Raw genomic sequence first — 18,971 nt, forward strand, 5'->3', positions numbered from 1 at the left:
CCTGGACTTGCTTCCAGCTTGCTGCATCCCTGGGCAGCACTTAGAATACCTTTTAGGGGACGGGGGGGGGGGGGGGGGGGGGGGAGGGACAGCGGTTGTAATCACTTTTGGAAAGGCCACAAACAAAGTAGAAATACCAAGTCCATCCTGTGTCTCCAGGCCACATGTACTTCTACCTGTGGCTCTGATCACACTGAAGCCCGGCCCATGCTGTCTTGAGAGGGGCTGGGCACTCTGGGCCTCCTCTTTGGCCTCGCGTTTTATCTTCATGGTCCTAGAAGAGCTCCCGTTGCCCTGTCCCACCTGTGAGAACCTGTCTGGAATTTCCAGGGGTGGCTGTGAGGCCTTGGGATTGACCTCAGCCAGCTTATTGTCATCTGTAAAATTAGGATGATAATATGTTCCCCATCAAGTGCAATAGGGCTGAATCAGTTAACAAATGTCACATGTCAGGGAAGCTCAGCATGTGGGAGGCCGGGTGCATTGCTGTTAGAATCACTTCTCTTGTCAGTCTCTGAGGAGGGTCCCAGCTGATGAGCCCAGGAATCTGGGCTCTGTCTACTACTACTGTCTACTAGTCTGCTCTTTTACTGGTACTGTCTGCTACTCTGCCCTGTCTGCTAGTGCTTCGTGTGCTACTCTGCCCTGTCTGCTAGTGCTTCGTGTGCTACTCTGCCCTGTCTGCTAGTGCTTCGTGTGCTACTCTGCTGTCTGCTAGTGCTTCGTGTGCTACTCTGCTCTGTCTGTCTGCTAGTGCTCTGTTGCTCTTCTGCTCTGCCTGCCACGGCCATGTCCGCTCCTGCTCCGCCTGCTAGTGCTCCGTGTGCTGCTCCACGGTCTCACTAGTACTGGGTCTGCTTCTCTGCTCTCTCTGCTGGTACTCGGTTGCTACTCTGCTCTCATACATCTGTCTGTTGTATGCTCGTCACACACCATGGCATACGTTTTACAGCCAACTTTGTTTTTATAAATAGAAAGAGTATATTCTAAAATAATTCTAATAAGTATAACATATTAAATACATAAACCGGGAACATAGTTGTTTATTACCATTACCAAGTGTTGCACACTGTACATTATTGTAAGCGCCGTACTTGGTGTACACCAGCGTCACACAAACACGCGAGCGACGTGTTGTGCTGCCGTGCTGTGTGGCTGCAGTGCCGCTGGGCCGTAGGAGTTTTTCAGCTCCGTTACAATCTTATGGGACCGCTGTTGTATATGCGGTCTGTTGATAGAAACGTCGTTATGTGGGACATGACTGTTCTGTATACTGCTCTGTGCAGCAAGACTTTCTCTTCTGGGCCCTAAATTAATGTATACAGAATGTCAGTACCGTTGGTCACCCTCGTTGTCCTCAAGGCCTCTTTTCCAGTAGTGAGAGTCACTCACTCATTCCCCCACTCATTCATTCACTTACTCACTGGGCACATATTCCTCACTCCCACCACACCAGGTACTGGACTCTGGCTTTGAGGAAATGGAGTCAGAGGGCAAATCTTCTGCCTGATTTAGAGAGGGGACAGTAGAAACGTCTAGAAAGCATCCTGGAGGAGGCACGAGTGAACTGGACCTGCTTATGAGTTGGTGTGATAAAGAGATGGGCAGGGGCGGGGATGGGCTTTTCAGGCAGAGTGAGTGCTGGTAGCAGGCTGGGAAGTGTGAAGGAGGGAGGGCTTTTGGGGGTCTGACCCTGGGGGGTCAGTTTGTGGCAGGATCAGGAGAGTACTAGGACGAGAATGCTTTGTACTCCATTCTACAGGCGACAGCAGGACCTGGGGGCTGTCTGTTAAGGATCCCTCCTCTGGGTTCCCTTTGCTGGGGTAGAAGTGGACTCACAGCAGGGCCGTTGCCCACATACCTTGAATGGGCTAGTGGGCCAGGCTGCTCTTGGGTTTGTGGAAGGAAGGACAGCTCTGGTTTCTCTGGCTCTGAAACACATTGTGTGTGTGAGTTTGCCCCTATATTTAAAACCCTGTTTATTTTAAAGGAAGTAGATTCCGTCTGCTTTTAATTCACACTTAGCTCATCAAAATATTGTTTTGCAAGAGTTTTTTTTTGATGTCCAGGAAGCCTTTGGAGTTTTTTCCTCTCTTACCCCTCTACACAGTCTTATTCTAGGAAACAAGATTCTGAGTCCTGCTCAGCGCCAGCGGGTGGGTCATGGGGCCAAGTTTCTCTGCCAGCAAAATAGGGGGAGTGGGCTTTTCCCAAGGCTTCTGTGGACTGGCCTCCAGTCCTGCCAGGTGGACCTCCAGCATCCTTGTCCAGGGAGCCACTGTTTCCACCAGCAGCAGTGGGAAGTGGGCTGGAGTGTGGGGAGGGGTAGCAGGAATGGCATGTGCTGGAAGTGTCATCCAGTCAGTTGGGTCCAGAATTACATGGAGCCAGTGCTGCCCAGGGAGCCCGGCTTCTGGAAGTGTTACATGGCTTGGCCAGTGTTTCTCCACGTCCCTGCCCCACATGATCCCTGCATGTGCTTTGCTTTCTGGTGTCAACTGATGGTCGTTGGCGCCAATTCAGATGCCAACAGGAATCCCCAGTTTGGGGTGCAGTGAAAAGGAAACTTTATTTAGTGCAAACAGCTTGACAGTGATACAGCACTACTGTGAAAACAGCACTGCTGTGGAACAGCTGATAGTGCTACAGCTCAGCAGCACTGCTGAGAAACAGCAGGTCGGGAAGCTGCCCCCGGGCCAGGTGGCCCTGAGGCAGGCCGCTCTTCAGGCGGGCAGCCTCGCTCACGATGGCCCGCCCCACTCTGCCCTGCCCCGCGCGGGACTGTGCCCTTCTGCTCTGCAGTGCCAGTCTGTTGGGCTCTGCCCCCGCGAGACATTGTCAGCTCTAGTTGGCACAGGCAGCTGCAGTAGGTGGAAAGGGCCCTCTGCTAGCCAGAGGGGAGTTGCTTATATAGACAGGAGCCCCTGTCCTGGTCCCTGATTGGTCAGAATAGAGCCAGTCTGGTCAGAGCTGCGCAGCTCTGATTGGATGGGGAAAGCCTCGGCCTTATTGGTTGAAATGGGCTGGGGGGGGGGGCTCCGTTATAAGGCCGCTGGAGGCAGGGACCCGGGCAGGCGGCGGTTCGGCGCAGAGGCGGGGGGTTCAGCGCAGAGGCGGGGGGTTCGGCGCAGAGGCGGGGGGTTCGGCGCAGAGGCTGCTCCCTGAAGCGCAGGGTCCCGCAGAGGCCCCCGCGCAGAAATGGCTGCTAGACTTTGTTTTTTGTTTTTTGTTTTTGCTTTTTAAAAAAAAAATTGAGCCCAAATACCCACCAGGAGCCCTTATTAGTCTCAGGGTTCACACTGGGGACCCCCTTTCCTGTCAGAAGCCTCAGGAGCACCTGCCAAGCCTGTGGGGAGGCGGTGGGCAGCGTCCAGGGGGGATCAGAGCGACGCTGCTGACTCTGCTCTGCCCTGACGAGCCAAGGGCGTAGAAGGAACGAGCCTGGGAGCCCCGGGAGTTCAACGGATGGAAGCAAGGGAGGAAGGGTGGGAAGAGATAATAACTATGGGTTAATCAGTTAATTTAAGTGACCAAACGGAAGGTTGCAGGGAGTTAAGATTCAGAAGTGAGGAAGAACTGAGTTTTGGGGAGAGTGCTCATCACCGTATTTTTTGTACCGATGGTACTTTTATTAACCTAGACTAGAAGTCTCTGAACAGTCAGAGGTCAGCGGCGATAACTGGTTAGGTCTGTGCTGTTCAGTAGCAGCTGCTCACTGCACATGGCTGGTGAGCACTTCAGATATAGCTGCTCTGACCGAGATGTGCTGTAGGTGTCAACTACTCAACTGATTTTAAAGACAGTACAAATTAAAGAATATAAAACATCTTGTTAATAATTTCTGTATTAGTCATATGTTGAAATGATAATATTTTTCATATGCTAGGTCAATGAAATTATGTTATTAAAATTATTACCAGTTTTTTTTTTAGTTGTTTTTTTAAATGTGACTACTAGAAAATTTAAGATAACATATGGTCCGCACTGTATGCCAAGGCTGGGCTGCATTTGCCAGGTGGGGACTAAAAGAAGAGACTAGTTTTGGGTAGAGAATGTTTTAAGGAAAAGATCCCCTTGAGTAACACATCATCACTGGGACTGTACTGACGAGGGTCTCAGGAAGTGTCCTTCAGTGACCTGCTTCAGCGGAGAAATGAAAAGTACTGTGTAATTAGCTGTCCGCTGGGGGAAGTAAGTGTGGCCTGAGCCTCGTGCTCAGAGGCGCTTGAAGGCTGTTCTCACAGCAGATCCCATGCCCGGTTTTGAATCTCACTGACTGGCTTTGGCAGGCTCTGCCTCAGCACACCCTGGACTGGAGTAAGGGCTGCCTTAGCCAGTCCGGTAAAGCGTCCCCAGTGCCTTGTGGGGGCTGAATACTGTGGCCCCCTCCAGAACGGCAGCAGAGTAACCACAGGCTCTCTTGGCACTCTGAGGAGGGCCCGAGGCAGGACCAAAGCACCAGACTGAGGAAACCCCTTGCTAGACTCTGCAGGAAAGGGGCCGGATGCTGCCGAAGGAAGCAGAGTGGCAGTGACACCTTGGGACCTGTGGGGACCAGGCAGAGGAGTGGCTCCGATGTCCTCTTGAAAGGGCTGAATGCTCCTCGTCCCCATGACAAGTGGGCTTTTTGTACAGTGACAGGACAGCACTGAAGCAGCCAGGGTTGCTGGTACAAGTTGGCAGGTGGAGCTGTCAGGGAGGCGAAACTCGGGGGAATGTTTGCGCACGTGAACGGGGCAGTGTTGTGTCCACACTGGAACGCCTGCATCCATCCCAGGCCACCTGGCCTGCCTGCCTCTGTAACAAGTGGAAGGATCACTGGACCACAGGTGCCAGCTCACAGGTCACTCTTCTCCAGGCCCTTGGCCTGAATTCGTGTCCTCCCTTGGAGGTCTGCAGGGATGACCTTTGGAGCTACAGCCCCTTGGGCCTCAGATCTGTTACGGATTTGGGATCTTGCACACTACTTTCTTTGGAACAGATTCTGTGACCAAGACACTTTTCCAACTTGATCAAGCTTGGCCTTCTCTAAGGTTTTTTTGGCCCTAAGATTTTCTAATGTGGGACCCCACTCATCTACCCTGACCATTGGGCAACCGGTTTCATTCCCCACAATGGCAGGTATCTCCCCCGGAGGCCTTTGGAGCTCCCCCAATCTCCTACCCCTGGCTGAAGGGCAGAAGGTTGGTGGAGATAGCACACCAGCACTCCCGGGCCCTCTCGCACGTCTGGCTCTGCACAAGCCCTTGACACGTTAACTCGGCTTTGCTTCATAGTGCCCCTCTGGTGTGGGTCTTGTCACTGTCTTCGTCGCACAGATGAGGAAACCAAGGCACAGGCAGGCTAAGTGAATTAGTGATGGGACCAGGCTTGGCCACGGTGTCGGCTGCGGCTGCAGTGCTATCCACCACAGTCTTGCGGTCTCTGGCTCAGGTCTTGTCTGCCTCCTGTGGCCTGTTCCCCTTATCGTAGCCTTACCATCTGAGGATGTTTCAGTCAGATCAGGTTGCATAACAGAAATACCACAGACTGGAAGGCTTAAAGGACAGACATTTACTTCTCACAGTTCTGGAGGCCGGGAAGGCGAGATCAAGGCATCAGCAGATTCGCTGTCTGGTTCCTGGCTCATGGGTGGCTGTTGTCTCTCTGTGTCCTCACATGGTGGAAGGAACGAAAGAGTTCTTTGGGTCGCTTTCATAAGGGCACTAAGCCCATTCATGCGGACTCCACCCTCATGTCCTAATCATTTCCCACAGGACCTACTTCCAAACATCGAATCAGGCATTAGGATTTCAGCATAGGAATTTGGGGTGGGGGAGGAGATACATAAACATTCAGTCTATAGTACAGTGGACTGGTCCCAGGACTGCCCGGGCTCCTATGTGGCGAGAGCGAGGTAGCACTTGAGCCTGGCCTCTCCCTGTGGCATTGGGTCAGGCACGTTGCTAGCCCTTGGTGTGAGCATTTCTCTGTGCACCCCTGCCCACCCGCCTAGAGACCAGCCTCAAGGCCCTGCCCTGTGTGGAGTGCTTTGCGCTGGCCGTGGCTTCATGCACTCTCTTCCCAGCAGCTATTTTGTCATATTCTGTCAAGCAACACCTTCTTAGAAAGGCCAGCCTATGGCTCTGGGGTGGGGGTGGGCACTGGCAGGCCCAGCCGGCCAGGTTCTGCCAAGCTCTGTGTGGGGGCAGGTCTGCCTGAGAGTGAGCAGCCTGGGCCTCAGCCCACCGGACACCAGCCAGCTTGTAGCGTTGGAATTTCCTGTCTGATTTTCATTTCCCCCTCCCCCCAAGTGAGACAGAAACGCTTTTTAATTGCACACTGTGGAGTGCCATTCAGGATATATTATTCCTATTAAGTGCTTCCTGTGGGGCGGTGCCTGGGCATCAGGAGAGGCCTCTGGGAGCAGCCTGTGCGGGGCTTGCTATTGGGAGTATAGTGTTATTCGCAGAAGGCCTGGCCACTGGGAGGAGGCTCTCCTGGGCTCCCCTGCACTTTCGTGCCTTCAGGCTCTGGTGCTTGGGCCGGTGACACCACTCCCCCTGGAAGAGGCCTTAGCCATCTGAGTTAACATGCCTGCAGGGTTTCAGAGGTGACTGAGGCCACCCCAAGCCAGGAGGCATGCATGTGTGCCATCCTGGGCTTCTCACAGCGGCAGCACCTTTGTTCCAAAGCGTGGAGAAGCACAGGTGTGAGGACGCCTTACAGCCCACATCCTCGTGGTGCTCAGGCCCCTCGAGCCCACTACCCAGAAACGCTGGGACAATGCGATAGTCACCATATTTGAATGTCACACCCAGGGCGTTCTCTCTCATCAACCATGTTCAATTTCTCCAGCTGCAACCATTCTCTGTCTAGTACAGTGCATCCATTATAGGCACAAATATTAGAGATAACCTCTATTTACTGTTGCAAGTGGGAACACCGATGCCACGGCAGGGACAGGAAATGTACAAAAGGTAACAGGCCAGTAGGTCTCCAAGTGCGGCCTCTGAGAAGCACTGTCAACATCCCCTGGGCACTTGTTACGAATGCAGATTCTCAGGCCTGCTGAAGTGGGAAATCTGGGGATGAGGCCAACAATGGCGTTTTAACAAAGCCTGCAGGTGGTTCTTGGGTCTGAGAACCACCGATGTTAGTGTCTTAGGTGTTCACGGTGCCTCCTGTTTTGTGTGCACATCATTTAATTTCCTGGAGGACCCCAGGACAAGGTGTTCCTAGTTCCACGTGTACAGGAGAGGCCACACAGTTCGGGTCAAGAGTCACATGCCACACACCATGACAGAAACCATGGAGTCCGCTGTCCACACTGCCTGAGCCTGAAGAATTCGTCATGTTCTCCCTTCCCTCCAGGTCTCCCCTTCAGGGCCCAGCTCCAAAACCACCTTTTCCAGAGAGCCTTCCTGGCTGCTCTGGGCTCCGTGGAAATCTCCCTTCCTTGAGCCCAAGGCCATCCTGGCAGCCTGTACCGAGCGGACCCCACTCATCACATAGGGCCACACTGCACTTTGCAGATGGCTTCTGCACAGCTGCCCCTGGGGCAGGAAGTGTGCCTCTTATTCCTGGGGCCCCCAGAGCACTCAAGCAGGGTCCTCATCCATTGACTGAGTGGGGAAGCCTTAGGTGGGCCTGGGGCCCGCGGCCCGGGACCTGGGGTTGAGAGCTGTGCCCAGGGTGGTGGCAGCTCCACTGTGGAGTCCGGAGAAGGCCGAGCAGCTGGACCTGATGAGACCCCACAGCATGTGCCAGTCAAGGCCATGTTAGAGGGACCACATGTCTGAACGACATCATCTCCCTTGATCAGACCCGGGCTGAGGGAGGGAGTGCGCAGTCTCTTCTTTGTAGCTAGTGTTGCCGTTTGTGATGTCTTCTGGGAAGTCTGAGCTCCAGCTTCCTGAGGAGTGGGCCTGGGATCCTCACAGGAGTGGGAGAGAGCGAGGTGTCCTGCCCTCTGGGACTTATGAGGAGCCAGCTTCAGTGGCTGAAACAGAGACCTTAATCGAACAGGCAACCAGCTAGTGTCCAGCTGAAGTGTCTGGGTCATGGGGGCAAAAATAAAGGTGCTGATCGCCATCTCTTCCCCCAACAATTAGCCTTTTTCATTTTGCAGAGCATCTTCACATTCCCTTTCCCTGCGGGTTACACAGTTTAATTGGCAGGTAGGCATCAAGGGTGGAGTGGAGAGTACCTGAGGTTGGGATGTGAGTCCTCTCAGAGTGCACTTGTCCGGGCCATTGATCCCTCGCTTCCTGGAGGGCAGAGCTGGGTTTGCTTTAAGCCAGCTGGGTCATTAAAGGGGTCCCACCCTCTGAACCACCGTCCTCCGCACACCGGAGTGTTACCCTCCGGGACCTGGCCACACCCTCTTCTGCCTTGAGCTTCTTTGCCCCTGACTTTGCTGAGGGTCAGTCACTGCTGCAGCACTTGGCAATGTGGCTGAAGGCAGATGAGGCGGGAATTTGTGTGGTTTTTTATTTTAAACATCATCTTTTCAAACAAAATTCACAACGTTTACTCGCAGAACTACCAGGCCACCTGTGAGTCCCCTCCCCTGTTTGTTCTGTCCTGACCAGTGACGGCACGGCATGAACGATGGGAAATGCTGGAGTTGAGAGCAGCTGCCTGAGCCCCTGGGGGATGGGCCCGCGGGAATGGGGTGGCGGTCAGCAGGGATTCTCTTGTAGGATACTTTTCCCACAGTGCCCAAGGCCATGACCCGGCATCCCTGCCGGTGCCCACTGCCCGTGCCCGCTCTGCCCGCAGTGAGCGGGAGCACTGAGTTAGCGTGGAGTGCGCATCAACCGCAGATGTTGCGTATGAGCTCCCGTCTGACGCATCGTGGTCCCTCACACCAGGGATCAGGGAAAAGCTCCTGTTGTGACCAGACTGGGGCCTTGTTCACATCTCCTCCGAAGTTCGCATTGATGGGAAAGGGAACCACCCACTCCTGAGATCCCGCTCCGGGCCAGACACTGCTGTTCCACCGCACAGTAGTTACGTGGATGTCCTTCCCACTTTACAGACGAAGACCCTGACACTTCCCAGGAAGTGACAAAACAGGAGTTCACACCCTGCCCGTCTGGTTTATGGCTCACATGCTTCCTACTCCTGTGCCAAGCTCCTCAGACCGTGGGGATAGGTCCTCCCCCTTAGGACTGTCATTTGACTGACGTACAGCTCCGGAGCAAGCCAGTTTCAGTCTGGCTATCCAGCTCACTGTGCATGACTTCAAGCCTACCCATCTGCTGTTTTTTCCCTCCACATTAGCACCTTCCTTTTTCAAAGATACAGGTGTCTCTTGATGCCTAGGTCCTTCCAGTAGGGGGAAAGCCACCTGGTAAGTCATCTACACTTTAGTGTGAATTTATTTCTTTGACTTCCCTAGTTTATTTTTAAGTAAAATAATGAAATGACTGCCTTGGATATTACTTTAGATGCAAGAAGTGACAAGGGAAAGGAACATGATCAATTAGTTATTAATGGGGAATCCCAAGCAGAGTCCCTCATAGTGTGAGAGAAATTGGGAGCCAGAAAGTTTTTTCTGGCCCCCCAGCCATGTCAAGTTAAAATGCCTCTTTTTAGCTTATCAGAGGCCACCTGGAGCCCACCAGAGTACCCATGAGGAGGCCACAGAATTGACCTCCTGCACGGTGACTTGGGGGCATGGGCCAGCTACTCAGGAAGGATGGAAATCCATGACCTGCTCTGGCCCCTAGCCTCCCTCCCAGAATCCCACAGGCTGCACTGAGATGGGTTTGTGCTTCATCATAACTCAGTCCTGCCTTGTGCCAGGACCAGGCCTCCTTCCAGAGATGCCCACCTGCACCATCCCTTGGTCAGTGACAGGGCAAGGCAGCTCTTCTTGCAGAAACCCCAGAGCTCTGAACTTAGTCCTTCCTTCATTTCTGATGGAAAAGACCACAGTACCTGGACACCATGCTAATCTCTAGGGACTGGACAGCCCAGACAGCTGGTGCGTCCCCAACACGTCCCGTCTCGCCTGGGAAATAGCTGCTTTCACCCAGCTAGCCCCTCCAGCTGTGGGCCAGCCGCTCTGGCCCCTCTCTGAGCTCAGCCCTCAGGGCAACCTCTGTGTTGTAGCAACACATGACTTCATCTGAGGGGAATTCCTCCAGCTGCTAACGCAGCTGCCCGGTCATGTTTCGATGACCCAGTTCTCCTGTTTCTTTGTCTGAAGCCCTGCTGATCCTGCCCCATCCTCTCCTGGAGAAACTCACCAACGTCATCATTCGTTGATGGGACATTAACTAGAGCCTGGCTTCCAGGGAGGCCCCCCTTGCCCCTTCCCAGTGGCCGGCTCACTCACGCAGCGAGATCCTTGAACCAGGGACACACGGCCGATGCAGCTTGGCCTCACCCCTGGGGCCACCAGCCAAGGAGCATTGGTCATTTAAACCTTGGCACAGAAAAATTCTGGGGTTAAAAAAGCCACCATCCTCAGCTTCTCAGACCGTTGGTCTTCTGTGTAGGATCAAAAACAAATGTGCGTTTTTTTTCAGAGGGGGTCGGGTGATCCATAGAAAATTCCCATCTCAGGGTTTCTTCGTCAGAAACTTAAAAGAGCACCGCGCTTTGAAATGGCATGTGGCGCGTGTGTGTTCTCCGCTGCCGGAAGGATGTGATTGAGTTTGGAGTTTTGTTTAACTTGAAAAAAGAGCCCACAATGAAAACAATGTGTGGAAGGGTCCCCTTCAACACATCGCCGAAGGCAGCTCTTGTCCCTGTTCATCTTCGTGTCCGGGGGAGCTGCTGACGGCCCCCGGACAGAGCAATGCTCGCGGGAGCCCACAGTGGGGCGCCCTCCTCCCTGGGCCTGGCGGGCCCCAGGCTAAGCATCTGCCCCCGAGCGGGTGTGTGTGGGGACAGTCCTCGCTGGTCTGAAAGACCACTAAACCGCAGATGCTCCTGGGTCAGCCTTCATCCTCAGTTTATCCAGGGTGCACAGTTGGTCCCAGAGACAGTTTGGGGGTTCTACAAGTGGCTCTGGTGACTGAGCCTGCGGCTGATGGGCTGGTGGATGTAGAGGGCCCCTGGGTCTGTGAGTTGTACAGATAAGGCTATAAAGACTAAACAGTGCCTGTGCCCCAGTGCCCCCCACCTTGGCGGCTCAGGGATCCCTCCCGCAGCCTCATTGTGTCACTAGCTGAGACCAGTGTAGCCCTTTCCCAGAGGAGCAGGTGACCATTCACAAATAGCAGGATAGTTCTGGTAAGAAGGAAGTTAATGCTCACCTGATCTTCACTGTACAGACAGGTAATGTGAGACCCAGAAAAGGGGACACAATTTCTCCAAAGTTCTATGGTCACTAGTGGCAGGGCCAGTCTGGGATTCCTGGCCGCTGCGTGCCCCTGCCCCACACCGCCTGGCCCTACTCATGTGGCCTTTTGATTTCCTGCTCAGAACCCTTCTTCCCACCCCCGCTTCCCCCCAAATCCCACAGTCCTTCCCACAGCCCCTCCGGGCTTATGGAGCCTTCTTTTCTGTCTCTCACCCCCACCCTCCGCTTTGGCCATGGCAGCCTGGCGTTGAAATGGCCCGTTCTTGCCTTTGCACCTGCTGTTTCCCCTGCCTGGTGCCGCCTGCCCTGCAGGGAGCCCTTACACACTCCACCCTACACCCAAGTCTCCTCTGTTCCCTTGCCCAGCCCAGCTTCCTCGCAGTTTTGCCATCCTCTGACATTATGTTATAAATGTATTTGCTAGTCTGTTCACGGCTTGTCTCCCTGGGAAAACTCTACCACTCTGTGAAGGTGGCAGTGTGGACTGCAGTCACCGCCCGGCTCCCAGGACCTGGAACATTGCCTGCTACGCAGCACGCCCTTGATGCAAGGCAGGTGAAGGAATGAGCTAAGGAATGAGCTAAGGAAGGAACGAATGAGTGGTTATTCCTGTAGTGACTGCTGCCCAGACAGCCCCACTGCCCTGAGTGGACTGGGCCTCCTCTGAAGGTGGGCAGAGGCGTCTGGACATTACCTGCTAGCTGATCGCAGGCACGTCCGTCCTTCCCGGGCCACACCGGGGGTGGCCGTGTGGATGGGAGTCCTCAGAGGCCTGTTGCTGAGGGGCTGCTGGGTGCTGGGAAACATGGGTTCTTGGGGAGAGGTAATGAGCCACACACTGCCTGACTGTTGCTGTCCTACAAGCAGACGACAGCACTCAGAGCCCCAGTGTGCTTCCTGAAGAACCGGGGTAAGAGCAGGTTGATGGCGACACGGAATGAGGTGCCGAGAGAAGGCCCTGGGGCGGCGGCTTCGCTGAAGATGAGCGAGCACCTGGGGCTATTCCCCCCCCCCCCCTCCGTGGAGACCGGGCTGTGCTCAGGCTGCTGGCTGACCTAACGCAGCAGCGCCTGCACGGAGGGAAGCCCTGACGCGTGTCCCCGGGCTCCTCCTGGGGACTCCAAGAGGTAACATGAGGGGTGCAGGGCTGTGGCCAGAGGCCCTGCCGCCTACTCATTCCATGGGCTTCAGCTGCCTGGAGGGCAGCAGGGGCTGCCGAGGTCCTGATCTGCCACCCCAACTTGAGAAAGCGAAAGCCGCTTCCCCTGGAACCTCCACAGCCTTCTCCCCAGGGACCAGGCAGAAAGAAGAGCAGACCAGGTTGCAGTGGGACTGTGGGGATGGCTGTCCCTTGTGTCTCTTCCAGAAGCCCCCCCCCCCCCCCCCCCCCCGCCACGCGTGTGCACACACAGGCACCCGGTTTTGTGGAGCAGCCAGGTCAGCCTCAGCGCCACTCCACTTCATGTTTGCCTAGTAAACTAGCATGAGCACTCCATTCCTGTGGATGTCGGAGCTCTTTAGACCTGAAGAAGTTGCATTAATCTTGCACAGAGAAACATCTCTGCTCACAGCTGGTTAGGTGGGGCCCTGGTTGGGGGGTGGGGTGCTCACAGCTGATTAGGTGGGGCCCTGGTTGGGGAGGTATTGCAACCCTACAGGTAAAACACGGGGGAGAAAAGCTCACAGTGTGCTGGGGGATGGCAAGTGGGAAAACCAGGGATTCTGGGGTGAATGCAGCTCGAGATTGCTGTGAAGACCTAGGAGTTGATATTTGCAAAGTGCTTAGAGCAGGGCCGGTACTGTGTGCGTTTGTTAAATACAATACAAGAGCCAGGTGGTGACGGGAGGCCTAGGCATTCCCCTTGCACCAGGGGCTTGCAGCCATGACCAGCCGTCCGGGGCTTTGGATTCTCCTCCTGGCTCTACCATTTTTCAGCCCTGTGACTTGGAGCTAAAATCATACTTGGCCTCCATTTTCTCATCTGTGAAATGGGTGCATTAACGCCCACCTTGGCTCCCCCAGGGGGCTTTTGGACATGCAGGGAAACATTCAGACATACACAAAAACAAACTAAACAAACTGTGTTTACTTATTAATAATACTGTGATCTGGTCTGCCTGGCCACATTAAAGACACCACACGGGCTCTCCTGCACCTCTGGGATGTGAGCACTGCTTCCCCGCTTGACTTCCCTGGGGGCTCTGGAAAGCCCAGTGTGTCTTTTGTGTGGAAGCAGGCCAGTGCTGGCCCTCCATTTATGGAGGCCAATTCCCCTTTGAGCCCAAGATTTCTGGAGTCTGGGTTTGGCAAATTGATTTAATCAGGGTGAGAAGATTGGCTTTCTTTGTTCCCAGTCCCCATGGAAGATGCCAGTATTGTGGAACTATGAAGATAAAATTGAATATATAAAATCTAAGTTTAAATGTCAGGAGAAAAGTTTCCTGATGTTTAGAGTTCAGAGCATTCAAACCAAGTGTCCATCAAGGGATGAATGGATGACCAAAACGTGGTATATCTATCGGGCACATGGTATCATGGATGAACCTTGGGGACAAGATCCTAGTGAAATAAGCCAGACACAAAAGGACAAATACTGTGTGATTCGACTCATATGAGTCACATTCGTAGAGACAGAAAATAGGACAGTGGTCACCAGGGCCAGGGGTAGGGAGGGCAGTAGGGGAGGGGAAGACAGGGAGTTTTTCGTCGGTACAGGGTTTCAGTTTGGGAAGATGAAAGACATCCTCTGATGGATGGTGGTGAAGATTGCACAACAACATGAATGTGCTTACCTGTACCGTACACTTAAAAATGATTAAAGTGGTACGTTTTCTGTTATATGTATTTTACCACAATAAAATAAAAGAATTGATAGTGTTTACAGTACGGTACCTGAATCTGTTTGCACAGAAATGGTTAGCAGCATTGTTTGTGTGCATTTATTACGGCCGGACTGGCAGGCTGCTGACCGGTGTGTGTGGAAAATAAACCGTCCGCGTCTCTTTAAACTAGTCAGCAGTTCAGACTCAGCGTGACTCCCGCTGGCCTGCAGCCTTCCTCCCGAGTGAGAGTTGACGGAGAAATCTCCACTTCTTAGCCCTTTCCCAGCCTAACTACTTTTTAAAGAGCCTTGTTTTCCTAGCACCTATAATTATGTTTGCCTCCAGGGTACCCAGGAATTTTTTCTTAATAAGCAAAGAGCATCCTACAATTATCATGATGATTTGTTGAGGGCAGGCCAAGTGCAGACAGGGGCTGACTCACCTCTGGAAACTGATGCTCACCCGTTGGCATTTACATCTCGGAGGCACCGCCAGCGCACTTAGGGTCAGTAATTAATATTAAGAGCTGGAGAATTAACATTCCCACATAGGTGTCTGCTGGCTGCAGCTGGAGCGGGCCCTGGCTCCGCAGATGGTTCTAGGTAAATACTGCCAGCCTGTGTGGATGCCATAACCCGGGGCTGCTGGAGCCACGCAGCCAAGGCCAGGATGGGCAGAAGCCTGTCGGCTCTGTCAGCCCTGATTTGCAGCCGAGCCTGTAATCTCCCTGAGTTCAAAGAGCGCTTAGCTGCTTGTCTTTGTCAAGAGCGCGGTTGGGGATCTTTTATGTGAGAGATGTAGGATTCTCAGGCCGACTTTGATTATTTATTCATCCCCCTTCTTGGGTGTGTGATAGCCGGGGCACCTCGGAGCCCCCTGTCCTGACTGCTCTTGCTCTGAAATTCATTGAGCTTTAGAGTCCTTTGAAAATTGCTTTTCAAGGGAGGAAAAAGGTTTTGAAGTCCTGTCTCTCTCTCCCCGTACAGTGCCGCAGCATCTTTTGCCAGCGTTCCATGCTCCCTTACCGATTGACATGAGACACCAGGAGGGAAGGTACCATTATGAGCCTCACTCTGTCCACAGCGTGCACGGGTAAGTTCCGCCCTCTGCCCAGGAAGCCGGGCTGCCAGCATCCACCACCTTGCCTGCTTTTTTCTTTTTGGAGTTTCCAATCTGCATCGTCCTAGCAGTCACCTTTGCCACCCACGAGTGCACTGATCCGGGACCCCAAGTGAATGTGTGGGTGGGATGTGAACCCCCACCTCCTATGGTTCCCTGAAAGGAAACACTGCCGTCTCGCACCTCACCCTTCCAAGGCCACAGACTCTCCTGGTGAATCCATGAGCACCCTGGGGCTCTTCACCCACCCATGCAGTGGGAATCCCCTTCAGGCCAAAGGTCCCATGTAAGTATGGTGACCTTCGCTATATGTTGTCTCGGCATAATAATTCATGGCACTCATGGCACTCCTGTCACTCCCTAAGGCAGGGGTGCCGAACCTTTTTTCTGCCAAGGGCCATTTGGCTATTTATAACATTCATGGGCCATACAAAATTATCAATTTAAAAATTAGCTATGAAAAAAGCTCCTACATTTATTGAATTTTGAGTCCCTCCTGGAGTTGCCTTGGCAGGGTGAAACCAAATGATTTTGCGGGCCATATATGGCCCGTGGGCCAGACGTTCCCCACCTCTGCTCTAAGGCGTCCCAACTTGGATGCTGAATTATAGGGTCGCCTGACTTATAAGGACAAGCTCAACGTTATACTTTGGGGCCTCTTTCTGCTTCTGCTTTGAGACCGCAGGTAGTAAGACACCATGCTGGCTCACTACACCTCTTGAGGCCTGTAGCTGATGTCACTTTTCTTGGTCTCTACTTGAAGACCAGCGCCCATGCTTCCCCCATCTGTCTGCTGTCAGAAAAGAGGCCCTCCCCCAACATCTCCGCTGCTCCCACACCTGCCTTGGGGGCACCTACTGCACAGGATCAGCTGCCCTGTGGCCCCTCTTGACCCAGCCACCTCACCTGGCCAGGTTGCTGTTTGTGGTTCTAGCCCTCTCAGCCCTGTCGCGTTTTCCTGTGCCTCGGCCCCTGTGCCCCGCCTGGCTAGACCTGCCTCTCCTCCTGGCCCCCTCCGCCAGACCCTCCGAGCCTCAGGGGAGGAGCCACCGCCTCCTGCGGGCACTGAGATCCTGCACACTGAGTGGGCCTGCCCGGATCCCCACCCAGCTCTCGCTCGGGAATGAGGATTCACACCTGCGTCCCAGCAGGCTCTGCCCGCCTCTCACCTCCGCACCCACAGTGGCTGACGTGTAATAGGTGCGGGTCACTGTTTGCTGAGCGCTCGGCCCTCTCCACCCTCCCACCCACGGAAGACAAACCCCCCCGCTCGCCCAGTTCCTGTTCGAGTGCAGTCAGTAAATCCCTGCGGAGGGCTTATTAAGCCAAAGCAAACCCTGTGCCCCTCGGGAGGCAGGTGTCTGAGAAGGTGTCCCAGCCCTCAGGTGACTCCTACTACTGGGCACACATTTCCTCCCCAAGACAAATCAAATCTGGGGCTTTTATTTGCTTTTTAAAAATGTCTTTTACTTTGGAATAATTTCAGACTCATAAGAAGAGTTGCAAAAATAGTACAAAGATTTCCATTATACCTTCGTTACTTCACCCACTCCCTCCCTCACGCGTTAACAGCGCTGCTAACTAACTTCTCGGCCTTACCCAGATTTGGCGGGGGGCCTGCTATTGTCTTTTTTTCTCTGGTTCAGGATCCAGCTTTTGCATTCATTTGTCTTATCTCCATAGTCATCTTTAATCTGGGACTCCTGCTCAGTCTCTTTCATGACCTTGGCATTTTGAAGAGGACGGGCCAGTTACTGTATAAAACGTCCTCCGTTGGGGTTTGTCTGATGTTGCCTCACGATTAAATTCAGAATATGCATTTGGGAGATTGATGAGGAAAGCGGCGGCGCGCCCTTCCTGTCGGGGGCACGTCCAGGCAATATTTCTCATCACTGCAGATTCCTTTTGATCTCTTGGTTCAGGTGAGTTTCTTCAGGTTAAAGTTGGTCCCTTTGTAGTGATTAATTGTGGGGCGATACTGTGGTAATACGTGAATATCCTGTTTCTCTTCATATTGTTACCAGCAAACTTTAACATCCACGATGGCTCTGGTCCGACACAGGAGTTACTAGTCTTTGCCAAGTGCCACTTTTCCATTAACATCATTCCTTCCACACTTCTCTGTTAGAATTCTCCTGGAAGGAGCAGCTGTCCCTTCTCCCCATTTCTTTATTTCAAATAAATGCATTCTACTTGTGATAGTCTATGAGTTATAGCCTCTGGTTCTCACTGTTTACTGAGTTGTTCAAATTTTCCCAGACTTGGACATTGTCTGCCATGGCTTTCGACATGTTGGGAACTTTTCATTTTATTTCAGTACTTGTAGCTGGTTCTCACTGACTGGGACCTGCTGCTGCAGCCTTGTACCCACTTTAGCTCCCTGCCTACCTCCCAGGCCTTCTAACTACCACACTTATCTGACTGAGGCCACAGCAGCTTCTGGGAGATGCATACATTTGGAGCTAGTGGGTCACCTGAAAATTGCTCGGTTGTGGCATCTGTGAATCCTAAGCATGCTAAGGGAGCTGAGTGCCTATCTAGAAGGGGATTGGAGTTGCTGATTTTCTGCTCTTGAGAAATGTTTGGGTGGTTCAGCGACAGATCCTGGGCACAGCAGGCCAGTAGCACAGTGCTCCTTGCAAGGGGCCCAGTGCTAGTCGTAAGCATGGTCAGTGCTGAGGGCTCCTGGAGGGGATCCATGCAGGTTCATCACTGCAGGGGAACATCTCCCACACACCTAGGGGAGTGACAGAGGTGTAAGACCCCACAACGTGTGAACGCTATTCCTCAAATTAACTCTGACCTTGTGTCTGTTGGAAACACTTCATGTTTCATCTCACTTAATCTTTTCAACAACCCTGTGAAATGTGCATTTCATGTCATCCCATTTTACAGATGAAGGAACTGAGGCAACCCAGAGAGATCAAATAACTAGCATGAAGGTCGCCTGCTCAGGGATTGGGAGAGTTAGAAATCTAATTCCAGCCTCTGATTCCAGACCCTCAGTCGCACACTGGCCTCTAAGGAGCACGTGTATGACCCCAGGACCTCTGGGCAGGTTCAGCTGAATCCTTCTTGAAAGCATGTACTGCCCTTTGTTAGGGTACTGCCCCTACGTCAGCGGTTCCCAGCCTGTTAGGAATGCAGGTTCTCAGGCTCCGGCCCAGACCTGCTGAGTCAGATACTTCAGGGTGAAGCCTATGCTCTGCTGCAAGCTCAGATTTGAAACACTGTGCAAGCAGAGCCTTGTTGCTGAAGGAGGGGCCCCTAGTGCTGTGCCTCCCTGTGCTAGTGGGGAGCTGTGGCCAGGAGGTCACCCTCGAGTCTTCTCCAGGCTTTGCCGCTCACCAGCTCTGGGTTGGACACAGGCATGTCCCTCTCTGGGCCTGCTTTCTTCCTAACCAGGGAGAGGCGCGTGTGGGCCTAGCACCTGGAGAAGTAGGTGGTGATGGCAGGTCGCAGGAGAAGTCTGACCAGGCCGATGGGCCTGTGGAAATGGTCTTGCCACTCACTGGCCCGGTGGCTCTCTCACTTCACTTGATAACTGGAGGGCCGTGTATTAGTTTCCTGTTGCTGCTGTAACAAATTACCTCAAACTTAGTGGGTTAAAACAATACAGATTTGTCTCATAGTTCTGGAGGCCAGAAGTCTGAAGTGAGTTTTATGGGTCTAAACTCAAGATGTTGGCAGAACCAGTTTCTTCTGGAAGCTCCGGGAAAGAATCCATCTC

General features: G+C 53.3%; 1 protein-coding gene across 1 annotated transcript in view; it reads left to right on the forward strand.

Annotated features, from left to right (window-relative positions):
- The window catches only part of GLI2 (GLI family zinc finger 2), a 237,076-nt gene that overhangs the window by 164,058 nt on the left and 54,047 nt on the right, over positions 1-18,971 (forward strand). The window contains exon 3 of the mRNA XM_087819912.1: positions 15,109-15,214. Coding sequence (XP_087676038.1) covers positions 15,109-15,214 — 106 coding nt within the window. The remainder of the gene's footprint in view (positions 1-15,108; positions 15,215-18,971) is intronic.

This window comes from Miniopterus natalensis, chromosome 8, assembly GCF_054644295.1.
Source record: "Miniopterus natalensis isolate mMinNat1 chromosome 8, mMinNat1.hap1, whole genome shotgun sequence".
Classification (NCBI taxonomy): domain Eukaryota; kingdom Metazoa; phylum Chordata; class Mammalia; order Chiroptera; family Miniopteridae; genus Miniopterus; species Miniopterus natalensis.